Here is a 22,762-nt window from a genome sequence, read left to right as displayed (position 1 = left end):
CCATTTTGCAATATTTCTTAATGACTACAGTTTTCATTGCATAAAAATATGGCTTTATAAGCTTGATGAACAGCTCCGTAGTCAGTGCTGGTTTTAGTAAGAAGGTGGTTAATGTGCACAGAAGGGCCTGAATACTTATTTACAGCTTTGCTGCGTGATTTTGAAGATAAATGTTGATGGCATGAGTGAAGTGAGTAAATTCCTGCTTTATTTTAATGGTTTGAGGGTGGGGGTTGGTTGCTTTGCTCATTGTTTCCAAACTGTTTTCTCCAACATGCTTTATTTTCTTCATCTTTGCTCCATGTCAGAATCATGCCTTTGACAGTTTTGTTTGCTTATAGCTTTCATTCTTCTCCTTTGTGCCTCTAAGCTTGCCAAACAATGCTGAACAATAGGAGAGTCACTTTGTCCACCCAGCTGAGCTTTTGTCAGGCTTTGCACTACAGCTCATTTTTCTGTTCTTTCCAGCTGTATCTTGTATTCGGGGCCTCAGTGTTCCTGCCAATGAGTCTGAAAGAATGGTGTTATCCCACTGTTTTTATAGATTATATTACTTGTATGTGAACGATAGACTGCCTGGTATCTGGTGATATTTCTACCATAACACACACAGCGGCAGAAGTCATCCTGATAATGGAGTATGGAAGTCGGCTGATTAAAAATATAATAATTACCGGCCTGTTATATTATCTGCTTCGCCTCAAAGGCAAGTTGGAGTTTGGGAAGTGTTTTATTAAATCTTCGTTCCCATATCCAGAGTAAGTAATGAGGCCTAATAGTCAGCCAAAAAGCCAGCTAGGATTAGTATGAGTCAGGTAGTGTTATGAACGTAATTCAGTCATCTTACTCTTAGCACTAAACTCCTTTTATTGAATTGTTTTACTGCAGAAACAATGGAATCTTCTGTTATTGAGAACAGTGGAATAAATGAATTAATAAAATACTGCATAGTTTTGAACCATTTGGACTGTGAACTTAATAGCAGGATTGCAGTCTTCTTTCTTCCCAGTGCCACTCCATCTTCCATAATCTCCTATCCAAGATCCCTTGGCTTTCCCATTTACTAAACTGGTGTTTGCTAGTGGTGGGTAAGATAAATTTGTTTATTATAATTAATTAGGATTTCATAGTGTTTATGGACCTTCTGAAATTGTTGTCTTCTTAAATTTCATCATGTAGAAAAAAATTGCCAAAAAATTAAGCTAGACTGGAGTGTTGAATTGTTGCAAGAGATCCTTATCTGACATAAATAGTTCTCAAAACATTACACTAAAAAATAATAAACTAGGTATTTCAGAATCCATGGCAACTGGCTTAAAAGCATTAAAAACCAAACTGGAATTATTTATACCTGGTACTGTTACTGTGCAGATAGAAAACAGGCTCTATGATACATTTAAGTGGACAGACAATGCAGATTTTATGAATTTGAGAAGTTTATTTTCTACAGTCTGTTGACAGTAATTATTTATAAGAGGGCAATGATTGACAGGGTTAAGTAAGCAGAAAAAAAATTATTTAAACACTTAAATTTATGGAACAGGATTGTATTTACTTTATCTGGCAAAATAATTATTCTTTTTTTTTTTTTAATGTAGTGAACCTGGATCTTCATATCAGGTTTCCACTGTCTGAGGAAGTACGTAAATCTACTCTCAAGCATCTACCCCGAAAAGCATATAATCTAAGCCAAGACTAGCTATGTATAGACCAAAGCATAATACAAAATAACTAGCGAAATGAAAACTAGAGATTAGTGGTACATTTTCTTCCAAATACCTCAGGGAATGAGAGTTTTCAACGTTTTGCCTGTGTCTCACAGAATGTGTTGGACAGAGCAAGCTGCACGACTCACATCTGCCTTCCCCCTGGGTGTGTTTTCCCTCTAGACTTCGTTTTCCCTGAGCTCTGTATGATCAATTCTTAGTCAGTATGATTTACAAGGAGAAAAAAAAAAGGCATTGTATTTGCTTACAAGCATATGGGAACAAACAAATGAGCTCTGCTTTGTTAGAGTTCATGGAAATGCAGGTAAGATAATTTCTCCTGGAAAATGCGGAGCGACACTTCCTTCTCGGTCAAGAATAAAACAACCTTTTCAGCAGTTTCTGCTTCATGCCTCTTCCCTCACATTACTTCCAGCCAGCTTCTTGTAATTACCTCCTCATTATGTTCATGTGGGATGGGAGTTTAAAAGATGACATCACTCAGCCACATATTGTGATATGTATGAGTAATCAGTAGTTAACAATGCAACAATTAATTCCTCTGTGGCATTTTATTTGTCACTTAAAAATATGCCTTTGACTCACAGAGTAACTCATACCCTGCAGAAAAAAATCTCAGCTCATTAGAGCTGATGTGCAGTTATCACTTGGCTAATATCTCCACTGACATCACTGGGCCTCATTTATTTTAACCTCGATCTGATATTTCGCCTCTTTTTTTTTAATGTCCTTCTTTTTTCCGCAGTGGACTACCTGTCTTGCTTCCGGGCAGAGCAAAGGAATCAAGCAACATTATTAAAAGCAAATAAAAATAAGAAATGTAGGCCTTTCTTTTTTCAGCAAGCCTGTGTGACGATGTACAAAAATGGCAAAAATAAGGTACGCAACTGTGAATGTTTCCTTTGAGCTTTAGTCTCAGTGCAAAAAGCATCAGTGTCTTCCACAGTGTCCTGATTTGCCTTTCCTAGAGACCAGTCCTGCTTCTAGTTCCTCTGTGAGTTTGTTTATTTTTTAAGAGTTCCTGCTCACAAAAGTAAAATCTTTTTCACCTCTTTGCCTGAATCTATTTTAAATATTGATGATGAAACTGAACATCCAATCTGTATTTCTGGAGACAAAAAAAGATTTTGGGTCTTCTATACCAGGTTGATCTGCACAATAGAGGTCTTTTGGAATACTTTTTTTCTTTTTTTTTTTTCCACAAGGAAACTCCCAAATGATGTCGTTTCGGCTCTCGCATGGTCTGAAAAGGATGAGGTGGTATTATAAGGCCTTGTCCAGAGCACCTGAGGAGAGGTGCTGTCATGCAGGCCAGATGTATGTACAGCAGCAGCACTAGGGAGTTTTTTGGTGACTCCTGTGTTTTGGTCACTTCAAGCAGTCTCTCTTGCAAGGATCTTAGAGGAGTGGCAAAGAGAGCCAGCTTCTGATAGAATATTGAATGTATTTGATTCTCCTTGATGTTTCTGAGTGAAAATGTGAATGTGGCAATACTGGGGTGAAAGTTAGGCTTCTGCATCCAGGTGAGGCTTCCGCCTAGGTTTCCTGCTTGGAGCATGGCGCTGGACGAAGCAATGTGCAGCCAAATCGCCATTCGTGCAGTCAGTCTGTTGCATTTGGGAATTGAAAGCCAGCCGGGAAGGCAAGCAGGGTGTGGGACCTGGAGAGGAGGCTTGTGTCCTGCTTACTCTTCACCAGCACCAGAGAGCAGGCAGCCAATGCAGCGGTTGATGTGAAAAGGCATGCTGGGAGCCCGGGAGCACTGCTTTGGGACAGGTCGCCTCAGCGCGGTGATGGTGATGGTGAGCTCCACAAGATGGATGGTGCCTTGCGCCACCGGAGTGACCAGCTTGCACGCCTTGCCCGTGCTCCTGAGGGAGGACAGGGCTGTGGGGAGAGCCTGCTGATGGAGGATGTGGGAAAGGCTGAGGTACTCCCTGTTGTCTTTGTGTTGGCCTTTTCTGGTGCAGTCTGCTCCCCGGCAGTGCCTCGTGGCAGTAGAGAAAGAGGATTTTTCATCTCAAATTAAAAAAAAAAAAAAAAAGCATTTTTCGGTGCAGTAGGGAATACTTTCTTATCCACCTCTTTTATCATTGAAGAAATTGCAGTATCAATAAAATATTTTATATGCGGTATACAAATGCATCATTTAACACTGGGTTATGTAAATTCATACCCCATACAACTTACCCTCTAAAATGTTTTATCTATTAAATCTTAAAGTCCTTTTCTGTAGTAAATCTTGCTATATACTATCATTATTTTACACATCATGTGGCTGAGGCAGTGGTGGAGTAAATGGCCTACTACAATCTCACAGAGGCAATCAAAGTGAATCAGAGGCAAAGCAACTTTTACTCTATGCAGGTAAAACATGAATTTTTACTGCCAAATTATTAATATATTGCTAGAAATAGTAAAACAAAATGAGTTATAAATGGATCATAAATGTGAAGGCGGCAGGTTATTTAAAATGCATGCAGGTAACTACTGGGAAGTGAAATTCCCCATATTAAGTGGCAAGGCCTATTTAGAAAGATCTGAAATATGCTTAAGTGCTGCAGTACGCCCTATCTGAAATGATAGTGATTGAGCTTGTTACAGGTAAGCTAGATTTATTCTTTTGATAAATCTGGTCTGTTAGACTACTTTTTTTTTTTTTTTTTTTTAAGCTGAAATATCTGATTTGTCAAAATCAAAACTTTTCCTAGAACCATTTGATTCAATTTGATAGCTGAAGATATATTCTGGTTACACAGGGAGTTACGCACTCCTTCAGCCAGAGAACAGCCAGTCACTTCATTGCAAGGTGCACAGTCAAGCTGATGAAATAAATATTTCATTACTTGTAAAAAGCAGAATAGCTCAATCTACCTAGAAGGCCTAATGACCTAAGATATGCCCTTAACCAAAGTGGAAAAATTAGGTTCAGTTCCCTAGTCATAATCGTGGAAAAAAGGGTCTTGAGGCAGGTTGGTCATAATCCTGACAAATACCCGCCAGCAAGTTGGTAGAATATGTGATTGTCTCTCTCATAATATCTTGGAGTTGTTTTGATTGAGAGTAGAAATACTATTAAAATTTTGATTTTGCAGTTTCATACCCAGCTTTTGTTATAGCCATGTGAACGGACTATGTGGGCAAAAGCCCAGGAGGATATCAGGATGTCTTCCGAGAAACAGCTTTGGGAACATGCTGCAACCAGAGGCTGAGACCCAAACCATTGACAAAGGGAAAGGAAAATAGGAGAAAGATTAGAAAGATATGAAGCATCAAAAGCACAAAGGACTATTAGAAAAATATGCTCTGGAAAAAGGACAATCTGCCAAATGTGTGAAAGTGAACCACATACAAATTTAATAACAGGGCTGGATAAGTTGAACAACTGCCATACAGAGTAATCTGTATTCGCCTCTGAGAGAGAAATGTTTGTAAAAAGGTATGGTTTTTATTAGAGCAGAGAACGTGCCAAAATGTAAATTAAAAAAGAAATGGAAAAAAAAGTCAATTTTTCCAATTCGGTTTGTTGAATGTGACAACTTAAGATAAATACTATCAAGGATCCAGTCAGAGCACTAAAATGACTTTCAGTCATTTCTCAAAGTTGGGCAATTCTAGCCTCTTGCATAACACCTTAGTACTGATCTGGTAATTCCTGCATCCATCTCATAATTTCTGTCTGAGTTCTTAGCATATCTCTGCAATGTGTGGATAATGATAGAAAGGACTTCAGGAGATGAAGGATCTATTATGTTGCCAGGTAAGGTGCTCTAATGGGTCAGTTCTTGTCAGTTAAAAAAAACCTCAAACAATAAAAGTGCCGTTTTTTGACCTTACCTGTGGCCTTTCTATGGTGAAAAATATCTTCCCCAGTTTGACCATCCTACGTAAGCTGGTGTAAGCCTCATGATTCAAAGGTAATGGTGTTTCTATTTTGGTGCCTTACATTGATGTATACCTGCTCCTGTATCCCAGAAGTATAACTACAACTGGTTTCAGCAGAACATGTGCATGGAACATTTCTAACTACATCCCTGGTGGTTATATCATGCCTTTGTTCCTGGTCTTGTTTAAATAAAACAAGATCAGATGCGCTACTGAAAACAATCCAAATCTAAATTAGAAAAATCAGATGGGAAATGGCCAAGCGATTCATAGAGGAAACTTTTGACTGAGATGTGGCTGCTAAACAGAGGTTTACCTTAAATATGGTCAGATCTTCATTTACAATCATTAGTCAACATATTTCTCTGGAAAGATGGGGTTTATGTCTGTGAAGAATGAAAGTGAAGGGATCTCATCTCTTGTGCTGGCTGTGAGGTTATGCTGGGCAAAAATGACTGATGCTCATGCTGAGTGTTCCCCTTTATTTCCTTGCCACTGAGGAAAGCAAGAGGGACAAACCAGTGCTCTGCATACTGGGATAGTCTGGCGAGCTGGAGAGCAGCATGCTTGAAGGCAGTGCTGCTTCTCTACTGCACAGCCTCCCTGCGATCTGGAGCCTCTCGCTGGAGGATGTACATCCTGAAGTATGTTTTCATGTGACTATTTCAAGGCCACAGCTGTTCTCTTTACTATGGATATGAATACCTACAAACCTCCTCCCTGTCCTCACAAGAACTACTCACAGATTATTTTTTCCTAAGACTATATATGTAAAAGCTGGAAATTATGTGAAAGACTATTTTCACTGTTAAATATTTTCTTTCAGAATTAACACTTAAATAATTTAAAGAACATTTAAAATATTATTACGGGTGCATTTCTGTCTCAGAATAATTTCCATTACTTATGAAGAGTGTTTTCCGCCACAGTATTTGTCAGGGCTTAAAATTATGTTGTGGAAATCTACAGCATAATGCAAATATATAAAAGCTAATTTAAATGGTACTGAGAGTGAGAGTCTCTTCATGTTCCGGGCATTTTAATCTGTAAAAATCTCTGTTTACTTCTTAAGTTCTTTTTATTATTGCTCTTTTATGTTTAAAGACAAGAAATCTTGTATTTTCTATTTTCAATCTTTTTTTTCTCTTCTTTTTAAAAGATATGTTAATAGGGAAAACTACAAATAACTACATTAATATTCATTGCAGTTTTACCTTTAACAGTGACTATACTGACCACTAATTAAATGGAAAGAATGGGTATTTAGCTATTTCATAAATATATCAGGACTGTGTTCTTTGTGCTAATTCATTAATCAGAATACATTTGAAACTCTGAAATAATTAACTTAACATTTAGTAAGTAATTAGCAAAAATACCAGCCAATGTACTACAGATACTTCAGTTTCCTTCCAAATTCTTTCCTTCACTGCTCCATAAACTTCCCCGTATTTGCAGAAATGTGTTTCAGTTGACTACTCCATTTTAAAGATTGTAATTGTGAAGACAAAACTTAGCGACGTCATGTTTTAGTTAATTATTTGTTTTGGCTTTATCTGTAATAAATGCTTTGCAGCTGTTTCTAAGTCATCTTGTATCAGCATAACATTGTCAGGACAATAGCTTCTGCTTAGGAAGCCAATTGTATAAGGTACAAGAGTTGTGTAAGATACTGTTTCCAGTCATGAATTACACTCATCTTGCTCATTATACTCATCAGAGAGATTTCCAGCCCTCTGAATTTTCCCTTCTGCCAGGGTTAGACCAAGCTGAGAAGCTTCCCCAAAGCATGACGTGGCGTGTGCTCCCAGATAGAGGGCAATGTGTACGTGATGGTACAGCCAGGCCTGTTTCTACCTCACAGCCACAACGATTGCATTTTGCCCTGCGTATAGCCAAACAGTGTGTGTTTTAATATGGTTGGAGCTAAAACTGTGCTGCTGGAAAGAAACCAGAGAAGTGTTTTTTCAATGAAAGAAGGCTTCTTGACTCAGAAAAGGATTCTAAGGGATAGGGAACTCCTGGTGCAACATCATAAAGGTGACTTTTTTTTGCTTCTGAACAGAGGAATAGGAAACTGTTTAACCTGTAATTATGCAGAGTAGAATGCTTACCGGAATATCACATGCAGATCTGGAAGTTTATTAACCAGGGAGGTCTAAAGAGAGGAACTCCGAGACTGGGAAAACTTGCTTTGCAGTGAGATCCTGCAAAGTTTATTAAGGAGAAGACAGAGGAGCAGCTTGACTGAATGTGAAGTAGAGATTTGATAACGGCAGCTCTCCTGGCTGGCTGGCAGAGGTATAATGAGATCTGTGCAATTAAATTTAAGTCTAGGCAATTTAGATTCCAAGCAGGCACACTCACACAGTGTGAGTGATTTGCTAGTGAAATGATTTAATAAAAATTGTGATAAATTCCCCTTATTGGACACTTTAAAATCTGAACTGGATGCTTTTCTGAAGGAAATACTCCAATTCAAACAAAATGAATACATAAAAGTCTTATGGCCTAATTTATTCAGGAGGTCAGACTGGAAGATTTTAACGATCCATTCTATCCCTCTATTGTGCAAAAAATTGTTCAGTGGTTGGTCTGTGTGCTTTCGTCATGTAAAAGGATTATGTCTTTAGCAGATCCAAAGTATATCAGTTTAACTCTGAGAGAGCTCTGAAGTCCTGTTTTGTGATTCTAGCTTTTGTAGTAAAAGGAATAGTGGCCCTAACTCTTTTATTTTTATTACACTGAATTGGTTAATAAGTCTAAGAGCTGACAATATGTTTAATGTTGCTCATATATCTTGAGCCACTATGAGGCAATAATGAAAAAGGCAATTACTAGGTTTGTTTTGCAATTTTAAAAATCCACATTGGTGGGATTATTGCACTTTTGACTCAAGGCAATACAAATGTGTCTTCATACAGCCAGTTTCTGAGTGACAACAACTGCTGGTCTCTGAGCTTTTTCTGCAGCAAGCTACCTACCACGCCAAATTTGGAAAAGAGACAGTTATACTAAAAACATGTTAATTGGAGAAATGTCATTTAGAACAGGTTAATTAATGGTTAAAAATATACTAATATAGTTACTTGAAATATCTGCCATTTGATACTCCAAGTATAATATAGTGCAATTCTCAGATTAGTGTTATCCCGTGTTGCCTTAAGAACTGATATTTAATCTTAGTGACTCTCACTCATTTGCATATTCCTAGAATTTCTGAATTAGATGTGTTTCAGTGTTAAGGAGACATTGCTGCCAGACATTTCACAACAGAAGGGGATTACCTTCATTTCTCCCCTAAGAAAATTGTTTCCTTCCTGCTCACTGTTTTGCAGTTTTAGTCACAGAAGACTGTTGTCTTCTCTGCACCCTTGAATTCCTTCAGATGAAGATTACTTATTTCTGCAGCCACTGGAAGTACTGATGCTTTCTGTTTTATTGCATCTAGATGCCCTCTTTCTTTATTCTTGGTTACAAGCTTTGCCCTTGACTAGGTACATTCCTTACCTGCCCATTTTCTTTTGTAACATTTATTTAGACCTAAATACAAACATCTTGTAAAGAATATAGGAATAATCTCAGATATGAATATATAACAGTACAGCTATTCCATACCTGCTCCTTATAGGGTCATTGGCTTGATTGTCCAGCTTTACATAGCTAATTTTGGTACAGACAAATGGCTCCCTAGACAAAGAGGCAGGCTGCTAATCCTGGGTGCTGACATACCTAGAGCTGACTGTGTGACTCTGCTCTTCAGTAACGCCTCTTAGTTTCATTTTCTTGAACTGGGTTGGAAGATCAGTCCTATGGTGCTCAGTGAAGTCAGGTCCAGTTTAACGTTGAAACTGCCTGGTTCCTCTGGATGTCCTCTATCAATGCTGGAGTACCCACCTGTCCCTTGAATTTCGTCTGTCCTAATTAAGCAGCAGAAGCAATTGCTGTGTATAGTGGAATCACACAAAATACCATATGGATCTAGTTGTTTCCATTTTATCTGATTTGAAATGCACACAGATCTCTTAGATCATTGTTATACTAGTTGTTTGTAAACCCATGACCTGTAAAGACTACAGAGTGTGAGTGCTTGAAGAGGTGTGTTTTTCATGAGTTTAGTATAACGCTGCCTGTTTTGATCTAACTGTTCATATTCCCATATATTCATACGTTTCCTGAGAACCCAATGCATGTGCATGCTGTAGGTTTACAATATTTGCAATTGCTGGCAATGAGCCATTTTTAATGGAATAATGTTTTTCTATTTAGGTAATGTTTAGCTCCTTTTGAAAAAAAAAGTTAAATTATTCATGGACTACATGTTTAATTTTCTCAATAATTTAGAGATTGGCAAATATCTGAGAACAGGAGAAGACAGCATCTTTCTTTCTTTACTCTGTATAAAAGGTTTAGGAACTCCTATTCAGCAGATCAAAGAGGAAGTGAAGAGCCTTTAATTTGATCGCAAAACCCCCAGATATTTGCCAGTCTAGTTTTGATAAAACATACATAAAATTTTTTAATGAGAAAAGAATAAAGTTATTCAAAGTCAATTCATATTCAAAGAAAAATTTATCTTGGCAGTTTTGAGGTTAATTAATCATGATGTAAAGAACATCGGTGGATTCTCCCTTCTAGATTTTAAAATCAAGATCTGTTTTTAAAACCAATGTTTTAAAAGAAATATTCTAGGTGAAACAAGAATAAGTGCAGAGACATCTTGTCCCTTTATAGAGATTGCTTTGCAACTCGTCTCTGGTAATTGTTGTGAAGTAGTTTATTTAGCAGACATAAGGCATGTAAGTTTTAATATGGATCTTTTGAACTGTCTTCAAACTGTGACTCTAGTTTTCATAATGAAAAGCAGCAGGGATCCTAACTTAGATTTCTAGAAATATATTCAATTTATTTTAATTGTGGTTCCTGTGAGTTAGTTAATAAATCCAGTGGATAATAATGGTTTTTAATGTTGCACATATATCTTAAGGCAATTATGTGGCAATAAGAAGGAAAAAGCAATTCCTGACCTCTTTTAGCAAGTTTGATACGCAATAAAAATGATTGCCTCAGCTCACTCAGGAGCCATACAATCTGAAACGTGGATTGAATATCACTACTTTTAGAAAGCAAAATGGTCTGGAAACAAGCTGGATCAACACATCTGAGTCACTGTTTTAATGGCTCCAGACTGTAGGATCTGCCATTTGGCCCTTTGCTTAGTAAGTGCAATTGTCATACATGTGGTTTGGTTAGAAATACTTAATATTTGCTGATCTCATTTAAGCTAGCTCCAAGTGAAAACAAATGCTATCATGGAAAGCACAGCAGTTAGAGGTGAATTTAATAAAAGCTGTTAGACATTAAAACAAAAGAAAACATGGGAAGATGAAAGAGTTGAGTAAAATTGTTCCCAGTAATTTGTTCACACGTTGTCATGTTGGATTTAATTTCTGTTTCTTACAGACTATATATTTTTTTTTTTAATTGAAGTGGAGATTTAATTTGAGCAATTTGGGGCTTGCTTTTTTTTTTCTAGATGCAGAAGGCCAGAAAGTGACAATATTTAAGTTCTACATACTGATCCTTTTCAGACTTCATACCTCTGATAGAAAATAATTTGCATGATATTCATTGCAGATTTAGGCAATACTGAAAAATTATTTCAGTCTGCAATAAGATAATGTCCAGAACAGAAACGATCAATTTGAAATCTTTTGTTGTCGCTACTTGTGCTGCAGCAGCAGTTATTCAGATTTTTATTTTTGGCTCAGTAGGGGAGGTGGTATGGCCATATATGCGCTGTTGTTCCCAGGGAACTTTCTGGGAAGTGACCAAACTGGCAGAGGCTCTGCTATGTCCTGTGTACGTTCTTTCTTTTGGGGGAGTGGGGCAGCAGTTGACATTTGACTGAAATTCTTTAAACAGTATTCCCTAGAGGGTGCTTTGTTTTTTTTTTTTTTCCCCCCTCTAGAACACTGCTTTTTCTATCCACTAGATTTAAAGATAATCAATGGGAATAACCTTTACTATAGCATTTCTGTAGATAATTTCTGGGTAGACCCGAGGACATAGAGACAGTCTGAACTATGTGGTTTGTTCACCACAAGCTCAAATAAAAGTATGTCTTGAATATGAGGTGAAGTTTTTATTTATTAGTAGATGGAATCAGTCATGTGAAACGCAGTATTGATTTACTGGATCAGACAAACACTATAGTTTGCCCTATATTTGTTTTTTAAAAGCTTTGCATAATTTTTGTGTAAGAAACCAAAAGTGAACAAGAGGTGACCTTGGTTTTGGGCAGGCCTGGGGAGAAGCCAGGGGTGTTTTTCCTGTCCTCTGTCAATTAGCAGCCACTCATCTAAGCTTTGCATCTTGGTCCCAGTGTCACTGAAATAAAAGGACTTTGTTCATTGCTTTCATTGCAATTTGAACAAGATGTGAGGGACTGTTTGTCTTTTCTGTTTTCCATCCTGTCTTCTATTACTCTGTATGTTCCTGTGCTCTTGGTAAACATCTGTTCTTTCCAGACCTTATTAAGACTCATTTCAAACAGAGAACTGACTTAGAGAACCTGATCTTCTAATTTGAGCAAACCAGTTTACATGCTAGATGACAGTGCCTCCTAGAATTTCACACAGTGCTTTATATAATGAATATAAAGGGTTTATATAACAGCACTGTAATATTTCAAATAGTATTTGCTATCTCACTTTGTATGAACCCTACTTTTTTTTTGCCTTCTGTAGCTGGTACAAGCTGAGCAGATATTTTAATCTGTGCACAGTGACTTCCACATCTTCTGCCTGTGCACTTATGATCAGTGTAGAACTCAACAACATGCAGAAGTAATTGGGAAAATTCCTCCTCATTTACACCTCTTTGTACTTACCATTATTGAGTTTAATTTGTCTTCATGTTGCTCCTCCATTCAGCTGTGCTTAGGTTTAGGAGAAATCATTTTTGCACAATTTTAAAATTTTGATATGATAAATGTTTTGAGCAGATTTCCTTTCTGGCACCAGATGCATATTCTCTCATTTTGTTTTGTTTTGTTTTCTAAAAACCAAAACCCCACCAACTTTGATTTTTCAATTACATGAAGGCACTGAAAATGAATTTTCAATTTTAACTTATGGAAAGTTAACTGTGGGAAAAAAACTTGGAAAAGAATGAAACACCTCATTCTGGTGCATCAAGGAGATGCAGTAGCTGGTCTTTAAAAAAATGAAGTAGAGTCTCTTAAAGTTACTCTCAATGTATTTTTGAGTAGATTCTTTTTTCTTTTTTTTTTAATGTTAGTAAGTGACTTGTCTTACAAAGAACAAATTGTTGAATTAATTTTGTTCTCAACCTTTAAGGAAAAAAAAAAAAAAGAGAGTCTACCTCACTGGTGATTAGGGATGTTGAAAAGTGAAAAGTAGGAGTCCTGGCTTATCTCTTAGGACTATTTATAATTTTCAAATTGGACATCCAGTAGATAGATAAAATAATAATTTAAAAAATGCAAGCAGAGTCAGAGGAAATGTATGACGAACCAACTGCTCCTGCTGTGCAATTTTTTTTTTTTTTTTTTTTTTTAACACAAGACTGAGCAACATTTTTTGCTCTGCGGAGCAAAAGCAGAAATAGTCTAAGAGTGACTTCTACAATTCTTACAACATCTGTAGCAGTGTTGTCTTAAAACAGTCCTCTACCAGCTGTTAATCCATCTCTTCTGAGTAACACAATGAACAACCTCTCCTTCCCTCTAAACAACAGTCTGTTCTCTTGCAAGAGAGAGAATGAGAGCAAGAGAGAGAAAGCAAGAGTTTTCTTATAGTTTGTTGTTATCCCATTATCTTGAGGTCTCGGAGACTTTGTGTTAAGGATGTGTATTCTCCTAAGAGGTTATAGCCGTCAGACTGCACCCTCCATGCCCATTTGAATTTTAGTTGTTTTAGGTGGTGTTTACTCGTGTGTCTCTGTGCTTTGTCATATCTTTGGTTGCCAGTGCATTGCATGTTGTGGAAAATACCGGGAAAGCACATGCCCGTATTTGTTTACATTTTCCATTCTTTCAATTTCAAGGTAAGTAGGAATTATGTTTTGAAATGGATGATTCACATGAATAATCATTTAAATCTGGCAAGGATTTTGAATCACAGATACAGCACAAAATTTGCTAGTATAAAGAAAATGGCCTTGCTTATATCTCTGAAACTTCCTCGGTATTGTTACGGTTCTTTTCTTAACTTTCTCAGTTCCCTCTTCTAATGGTGCTACACATTCATGTAGCAACAAAGTCAATAAATCAGACCTTGCTATTTAGTCAGGTGTGCAAATACACTTTACTTGAGTAACATCTGAAGAGAAAAGAAAAGAATTATTTATAATATAAATAATTATAAGTGACACAAAGAGGTGGATAGACTGACTCACTGCAATTAACAGGAAGAGCATTTCTAAATGGAGGCTTATAATTGAGGGATATAAAATTTTATTTTTATAGGTCTATGAGGCCCTCTTGCCCTCATTCAGTGGGCTTTACTTCAATGGGATATTTATCAGTGGATTTTTTTATTTTTTTGACTGAGAACTGGCAAAGCCACAACATTTTTGTCCATTGCTTCAGAGGTTTTAAATTAATTTTGCTACCAGAAAATATGAAAAGCATCGTCTTTGCACCGGTGGCTATTGTCTCATTTTATGTAGATACAGTTCTGAAACTCTTCCAAGGAAGCACAAGCCCATGTAAATTCCCAAAGCGATACTCAGGAAAGATCTCATTGCGAATTAGTCAAGCTATATGACTGTCGGGTTTCCGCTTTTGAACAGTATGAACCGACAAACAACACTCTCTGTGTAAGTGTGATGTGGCAGGGTATTTTTTTTTTTTCATATCTGTCTTTACCCATACAGATGCAGTAAGAAATCATTATGATGAGATTAACTCATTTACTTGGAAAAGCCAAGTTCTCCGTTTGGCTATCTTTGTGTGATACTTCTGAGTTTCGCTCCCACAGCATCCTGGAGGAGCTGCTGCTGCAGGCAGCCCTGGCGCACAGCACCGAGGGCACACACACTGCCAGCTGCCATCAGTGCCGGCTCCCTCTCTTCACAAGGCTGTGTGGTGGCTGAGATGGGACCGTTAATGGGATGTATTACCCTCAGGAAATTCTCTTCCAGTTCTTCAGCATAAGGCAGTTGAGAGATACTACAGAATTTGTTGCTGAACTCGATAAGGCGCGGAGTATGCTTGCATGGATGGGGAGGAGTTCTGCAGAATGAAGGTTGGGATAGCCTTTCTTTTTGCCATGGTGCTTAGTAGTATAGTTAATATCAGGTTGAAGAAAAGTACCTTACTTTACTACCACTTGTATGTGACAGTCTTGAGAAAGAAGAGTGACCTCTGCTATCCAGACTGGTCACAGTCCGAATAAAAAATTTCAGTAGCTTGGTAGAAATAGTGGGACCTGAATGCTTTGAGAATGCTTTGTATAATAGCGGTTTAATATGCCCCAGCCTTAGTGGATCTTTTCCCTTCCCTCTGGAGCTGTGGTCATTACAAGCTGTCACGCTTTAGACCCTGAAAAAGCTGTTAACTGCCTGCTGTCCTACGCTGTGACCTCTTCACTGGAAAGGACATTGCTCGCCATGTGCAGGCACAGTGCTGTTGGATCCTTCTAGCCCCATTTGGCTCTCATTTACGGTCAACGAACTGATCAATCAATGCCAGATCAATAACCAATAGATCTGCTGACTGATTTATCATTTTTTCCCCCATATGTGCCGTACTGCAATGGCAGAACTACCTCTGATTTTATTTGTGCAAGAGCAGTGCATACTCACAAATTATTGTCTGATATGCTTCCAAGTTATAATTTTCCCAGTTACATTTTCCTGTTTTATTCCATTCCTTTGATTTATTGATAAGATATAAAAATTTAGAACTGAAAGCAAAAATTCAGATATGGTTACCTTAGGAGCCTCTCCTGTGAAAGGCAAATTTTACCTTCCTAAGAACACCAACTTCTTTCATTGCTTCACCTTGCACGACCAGTAAAAAGATCAGAACTTGGCAGGTGGCATAACCTTCTGAAGGCTTGTTTTTTTCACTGTAAATGCTTAACATAATAGTATTTAATTGCTTCTGCTAGCCCTTTTTAAGTGAAAAGTAAGATGGATCTCACAATGATGGATGGAGACAGGGTCTAACGTGCTTTTTCAGGAGACAAGTGCATTGCTGCTTCATCCTCCCTCTGGCTCCACTTTCTGCAGCGTTTGATCAGCTGGGCTCTTCTCAGCTAGAAGCGCTGGATCAACAAATGGCCAACATGGACTCCCTTCCTGCCTCGTTGGGCGTTGTCTTTAAAGGCTACAGAGATTTAAATGTTGAAGGTACAAAGCTTTGTTCAAGATTTGGCTACATTTGCCCATTGTAAAAAGAAATAAATGAAATTTAAAATCTCAACTAAAAAGCGGCATGGTTTCTATTCTGTCCACATGGTTTCTATTGGCAGGGCCATTAGGTCTGTCTGAAAAACACTTGTTAAACTTGCCTAATACTTCAGAGCTGTTGCTTTTCTGACAAAACAGAGGAGAAGTAGCCCTCAGAAGCAAGTCACAGACAAAACTAATGATGTTTCTTCTGTCACTTAATCACACTGGGAAGGCAGCTCTTATACATCTCTCTTAAAACAAGATAACACAACTTCTTTTCCAGAAATGTGCTAGAATAAATCACCTTAAGTAACAGCATAGATTTCAACTTTCATTTTTAAGTCCCCAAATAGTCTGATGGTTTTTTTTGTTGGTGGTGTTTTTTTTTTTTTAAATATAAATAATTTCTTAATTAAATTTTGAGTTGCCCACTTTACTTGCTTAAGTGCCTATTTATTTACTTGCTTAAATTCCTATTTATTATGAGTGAAATCACTTTATGGGTCTGGCTCTTGCTGTTTAACCTTTCTGCTTTCCTTGCCCAATGGGTCTGTCACTGTAAAATGACATCTCTCTTTTCAGAGTGCAGTAAAGCTTATTTCATAAACATCGGAAGGCCTTATAATTGAGTAAAGGTAAGATGAGGCCATGAGGTAAGATGTTGGAAAAAATAAGTATAAAACACAATATTGAAGACATTACGACAGATGAACTATCCATCCTGTGCAGTGTATGAGGTCTGGGAAAAAAAATGCAATTGTAGAGTTAAAGCTTGTATCATAATATGGAAGCTGCATTAGGCAACCCTTAAATCCAGCATTTCTTAACTTTTGAGAGTTTCGCTTTGCAGCCTCAGTAATGTTGTTTTTTTCTCTGTATGTAGCTCATCTAACATTGTCACCTAACAAGGAAGATAATTATGGTACAAGAGATGTTTATCCTGAATGAAATTCAGAGTTCTTTCCAGTAAATCTAACTGAAGTAAAGAAGAATGAAGTTACGATAGCGTCCAGCATAAAATGCTTGTATCTATAGTGTCCTCTTTCACATCTATACTTCGTGTTTGCTGATTTCCTTCCAATGCTCTTGGCTAATTTCTGTCTTGATGTTTCTGCTAACAAACATGTTCTGAAGATTAAATGCAAGCTAACGTGTTTGAATTCTCAGTTGGATAAATTGCTATCTGTCCATTTTTAAGATAAGGTTCACATAAATACCAGTGGAGAGCCTGCATGATATCTGAAACTTTCAGACCTTACTGTTGCCTAATCCAAACAAAACATTTGTGCACTGCCTGGCCTGAGTTGTTGGGTAGCTGCATTAGTAATGTCATACATGGAAGTACGAGAAGGGGAAATGGGCTAGGGCAAGGGATGGGTTTAACCTGTGTCATGCAAGATCGATTCCAGAGGCAAAAATCTGTTCAGCACATCAATACGGTTGAGTTACTTCTGAAAGAAAGTGTCTTCATGAAGACCGTATCCCAGAACTTCTGCACAGTCTTATTACTCTGCATTTTTGTAATATGAACTAACATTTCTCACTTTATTTCTGAAATTACTAATTTGTTTCTGAAATACCGTTATTGTGTTAAGAAGAGTTGTTTAATTTTTCTTCAAAAAAATCCACTAAGTATGGGTCCCTGCAAGGCAGCAACAAGGCTACGAGCGGGGCTGAGAGAAATCTTTTTCTTATTCTGCCTACAGTTGAAAAACAAAACCGAACCAAAACTCCTAGCCTGCACTGGTAGTCATTTGAGAAAATGACTTGGACAGGTTTATAAACTCTGTCTAGCATTCTTGGTCCAGAAAGAACAGTTTCTCTAAGTCTGTTTAGGCTGTTCTTTCTCTTACACCCCAGACATTTTTGTCCTGCTATTTTGGAGCCTCCAGACTCCAAAAAAAATTCCAGTTTATCTGTCACTTTTCTTTAATTACAGACAGTTTTTTATTTTGACTTGGAACTCTACTTAGTACAACCATGTGATTTGTATTAATCTGTTTTTTTTCTTTTCCACTCACTTACAAACTGTAGAAGAGAAGTCTAGGGACAAGTTAAATTGACTAAAGTGAGTGGAAGCCTTTCCATTGATTTTAAAGGATTTGGACTGGATCATTGTAGTTCAAAAAGATGAAGCTAATTTTGTGCATATGCACTTAAATTTGGCTACGTCCTTTTGAGGAAGAACAATGACTCATTTTAGCTGTGTAACTAATTAGGTGTCTACCACTACAACCAAATACTTCTAGTAGCCTGATAAGTGAAATGGCTAAGCTGTTATGTAGTCTTTTTCTTTCTCTCCTGCCATGCGCATGAGAGATAATTTCTATAGCTTTTTGAATATAACTTTTGCTGAGTACTTTTTAGAGAATGTGAGTTGGAGATGTATACTTTGCACTGGAGTAAGGAATGGTGAGGGTTGTGACAGCTTTCAGTTCCAGGTATGGACTGGCTTTAGGAAAGGGTCAATTCTTTCTAAGGAATACCTTAAAATGAGGAGCTGGAGCAACCGTTTTCAAACATCTTTTCAAAGATGTTCAGTGATCTTTTAATTGCGCTATTTTGGGAAACCGATCGTCTGGAGTAGAAGAGCTCAGGTCTAGAATTTCTCTCTCCGTTTTATGACAAATGAGTGTAGATCGTGAAGAGTACGTTGCTTCTGTTGTAGAGGAGACCAGCTGCAGTGTCCTGTACTATCTAGAGTTTGCTAACAGTGATGGCTTTATGCCCAAGTAAATTGCATTGTTTGAATCCACTTAGGATGTGACTAAGGGACTTAGTACTTAGACATGGTGATAATTCATAAAGATGGGATAGTTATGTTAGCCCTGCAGAAAGGATGAGTGCGGTTGTTGAGAAAGACAAAAGAGTAGAGATGCTGCTGCAGCTGGCAGCAAGGTATAAATGTAATATACAGAGCTAATGCATTCAAAGGGAACAGACAGTCTCTTTTTGCAGAATTACTTTTGCAGCTCAGTTTCATTTTGCAGCACATTTCCATTCCCAATTAAAAATATAGCTCTGGACTTCCATTTTTTTTTTCAGCCTGAACTCTAAGCTGATTTACAGGCCAGGGACCACATTCTACTGAGAGACTAAATACTGCTCAGAGGAAATAGTAGTATCATCCCTTAGTTTGCTTTGAATTGTACTTCCTAACTACATACTTTCTTTCTCCTAATCCTCACCTATAGGAAAGGCATAGTGATTCCAGTTCTTCCCAAGCACACAGGAAAAACTGACACATTAAGGTGCATAGCTGCTGGTTCTCAAATAAATCTGCTAGACTGGAGCTAAAATGTAGCAATGACCTGTGGTCTAGAAGGACAGAAGGTACTTATGACATCTGCTGATACACTTCTGTTATTTTAATGCATGTTTTAAATTTTTTTTTGAAAGCCCAGAGAAGTCAGAAAGAAATAAAAGGTGTATAAGTGAGTACTGATATTATGAAAGAAGAACTGGTTGTCCTTTAGCATGCAGATAATAAAGACAAGAAGAAATCTAACAGAGTAAAGCAAAAGTTTGTCTACTTGATTGTCTTCTATAAAGTGGGAAGGCCCCCCCTCACTAAATAAAACCATGACACCAGGCATGCTTATACCAGAGGGAAAGGAAAACTTGACTATTCCTCATTCACAAAGTGACTCAACCAAGAATGTAATACAGCCATGAAAAAGCAAAAGTCTTTATTGGAAATATCAAGGGAAGTATTACTGGTTAAGGTAAGGAAATATTCAAGTGGTTATACATGTCAGTTAATACATAATAATGGTATCTGCTGCTCTTATCGTTGTTGCTTAAGAAAGATTCATTCAAATTGGGAGTGGATTACAGGAAAAAGAGATAATATTTCATGAGTTGTATTAGAAGACTTGAAGTTGTTTAGATAGCAAGTGAGGATATGACTGCTCTGTTCATGTGTGTTAGAACAGTTTCAGTTCCAGAATGGGAGAACAGTTAAAACAAAATTTAAAAATCCACACAGGAAGCGATGGCTGAAACCTCTCTCCTTGGGTGCAAGGATGGTGGGAGGTAGTCAATCAATGAGATATGGACTGAGGTTCAAGAGTAGGAATATGGGGACCAACTGTGGAGACAGAGTTTGAATTTATGAATAGGACTATGTTATATGATTACTTGCTTGCAGCAGGTACCACAGAGGCTCTCCTGGTAGGGCTGAAGAGAATGAAAACAATCCAGAAATAAACTTAACTTTCGTGTGTGTTAGAAGTAAAATGTGTTTTTTGATTATGGAAAGAAACTTAATTTTCTATGAACTGTTTTCACTGAGCCTGTTTTTGAGGCATGGGACTATGTTTCCTGCTCTGCCAATTACATCCTATTTGATAAGCTATACAGTGACTATTTCTCTGATACTTAGAAATAACAATATAAAATGAAACTAAATTTTTATTTTAAAATGCTCTCACATCTTGAAGAAAGTCTTATAAATGCTAAATATTCCAATTATTATTACTCCTGACTTTTGGGGAATTTCTTCATCTTGTTAGATAATTTGTATACAAAGAGAGGTTGCTTTGTTTTGCAGCTATTTTTACAGAAAAGTGGTCTGGAATTTCAAAATATTATTAAAAAAAAAAGAGATGACCTGATTTATGTCAATAAGTCATTAGTGCAAAGCTGCTGTAAACCGGACATTCATCTGTAAAGTGAAGGGAAGCCCTCTGAATTATATTTGAAAAGATATAGACAATTCTAGTGGATACAGTGCAGTATTGCAAGGTTATGCAGCTAAAAAAATCACAATGTAACCAGGCTGAATTTATTTCAAAAGCTGTCTTGTTTTCTAAATATTATTTTAAAGGTCAATTTGTTCATTTTCCATAAAACCTTCTGTTTGCCTTTGGAAGGCTCACTCCAAGCACCTTAAGCAGAGATTCCCATATGGTTTGGGAAAATACATTTGTCTTGTGTTATGAAACATGTTTCATAAGATTGTTTGAATATTTTGAAAATAAATATTTCTGCTTTGGAGGAAAGCACAAATGTCAGCAGCACTTGTGGAGGATGACTAAGTTTTCAGACAAAATAATTTTCAGGTGAAAACTAAGGGCACAACCCCTGTGCATGCAGGTAAGGACTAGATTATTCCCAGCAGGCACCTTCCTTTGCTTCTCATTCCAAGAGGGAAATGTCACCACCACTGTACACTATTACATAAGGGAGGGCAGAAGAGTGAGCAAAACTCAGAAAGGATGGGTCCTCCAAATGATGATGAGGTAAAGGAAGGAAAGACAGAATTGATGGAGAGAACATAATGGTCCTTTCAGTAAGTTGGGGAAACAAGATATTTTGCTCAACGGCAAGGTTCCAGTCCTATTTTTAGCTGATATAAATCAATATACACAATCAATGTCTTGCACTTCTCTAAGACCTAAAAAAATTATGAGTTACAGCTTGGATTACTGAAGCTGTCAAGTTTTCATTATTTGCCAAAGACCAAACTGAAGTTAAGGTTTAGTGTCTTGTTTCCTGGCTATAAGCTGAATGTCCTCTCTCATGAAATTATTCCTATCGGAAAAGATCTCTACAAGACAGACACTAAAAACAGTGTCTGAAGATAGTTCCTGAGATAAAGAGACACTGGATTGTATTCCCTTCATAGGAAAAGGTCAGTAGATGGAAATTAAATATGAAGTCATAGAATTATTTCACACTTTAGCATCTTAAATTATTATATTCCTTTCCACTTAGGTTATGGATAATTTTTTTTTGCCAGTGCTGTTTGCTATAACGTCTCACTTACCTGGCAGCTCCTGACAAAAATTTCTTCAGTTGAAAGCACATGTCTTTCAAAGTGTTATGAATGTGCTAAAATGTGCATTGGCTTGATTTCTACCTCTATAGCAACTTTGCCTATTTGTAATTGTATTGGGTTTGCGTAGCAAGGTTTTGGTAGTGGGGGAAGGCACAGAGGTGGCTTCTATGAGATGCTGCCAGAAGCTTCCCGCATGTCCGACAGAGCCAGGGCCAGCCGTCTCCAGGAGGGACACAACACTGGGCAAGGCCGAGCCCACCAGCGGCGGTGGTAGCACCTCTGTGACAATGTATTTAAGAAAGGGAAAAAGTTACTGTGCAACAACGGCAGCTGGAGAGAGGAGTGAGAATATGTAAGAGAAACAAATCTGGAGACACCAAGATCTGTGAAGGAGGAGGGGGCAGAGGTGCCCCAGGCACTGGAGCAGAGATTCCCGTGCAGCCCCTGGCGCAGCCCGTGGTGAGACCGGCTGTGCCCCTGCAGCCCATGGGGGCCCACGGAGGAGCAGAGATCCACCTGTAGCCTGGGAAGGACCCCACACCTGAGCAGGTGGATGTGCCCCAGAGGAGGCTGTGGCCCCATGGGAAGCCTGCGCTGGAGCAGGCTCCTGGCAGGACCTGTGGCCATGTGGAGAGAGGAGCCCATGCTGGGGCAGGTTTGCTGCCAGGGCCTGTGATCCCATGGGGGACCCACACTGGAGCAGTCTGTTCCTGAAGCACTGCACTCGATGGAAGGGACCCACAGTGGAGCAGATTGTGAACTGTAGCCCATGGGAAAGACTCATGCTGGAGAAGTTAGTGGAGAACTGTCTCCCGATGGGAGGGACCCCATGCTGGAGCAGGGGAAGGGTGTGAGGAGTCCTCTTCCCAAGGAGGAAGGAGCGGCAGAGACAACGTGATGCACTCACTGCAGCCTCCATTCCCTGTCCCTCTGCCCTGCTGGGGGG

At 38.2% G+C, this 22,762-nt stretch overlaps 1 protein-coding gene across 1 annotated transcript in view; it reads left to right on the top strand.

Annotated features, from left to right (window-relative positions):
* Positions 1–5,292, top strand: part of GIPC2 (GIPC PDZ domain containing family member 2) — a 38,450-nt gene extending 33,158 nt beyond the window's left edge. The window contains exons 6-7 of the mRNA XM_086753999.1: positions 2,473–2,606; positions 4,823–5,292. Coding sequence (XP_086610125.1) covers positions 2,473–2,606; positions 4,823–4,846 — 158 coding nt within the window. The 3' untranslated portion in view covers positions 4,847–5,292. The remainder of the gene's footprint in view (positions 1–2,472; positions 2,607–4,822) is intronic.
* Positions 5,293–22,762: the final 17,470 nt, after the last annotated feature.

The sequence above is a fragment of the Chlamydotis macqueenii genome, chromosome 8 (assembly GCF_036417535.1).
Source record: "Chlamydotis macqueenii isolate bChlMac1 chromosome 8, bChlMac1.mat, whole genome shotgun sequence".
Taxonomy (NCBI): Eukaryota; Metazoa; Chordata; class Aves; order Otidiformes; family Otididae; genus Chlamydotis; species Chlamydotis macqueenii.
The sequence above is the reverse complement of the archived record's forward strand: the minus strand, read 5'-3'. Positions and strand labels throughout refer to the sequence as shown.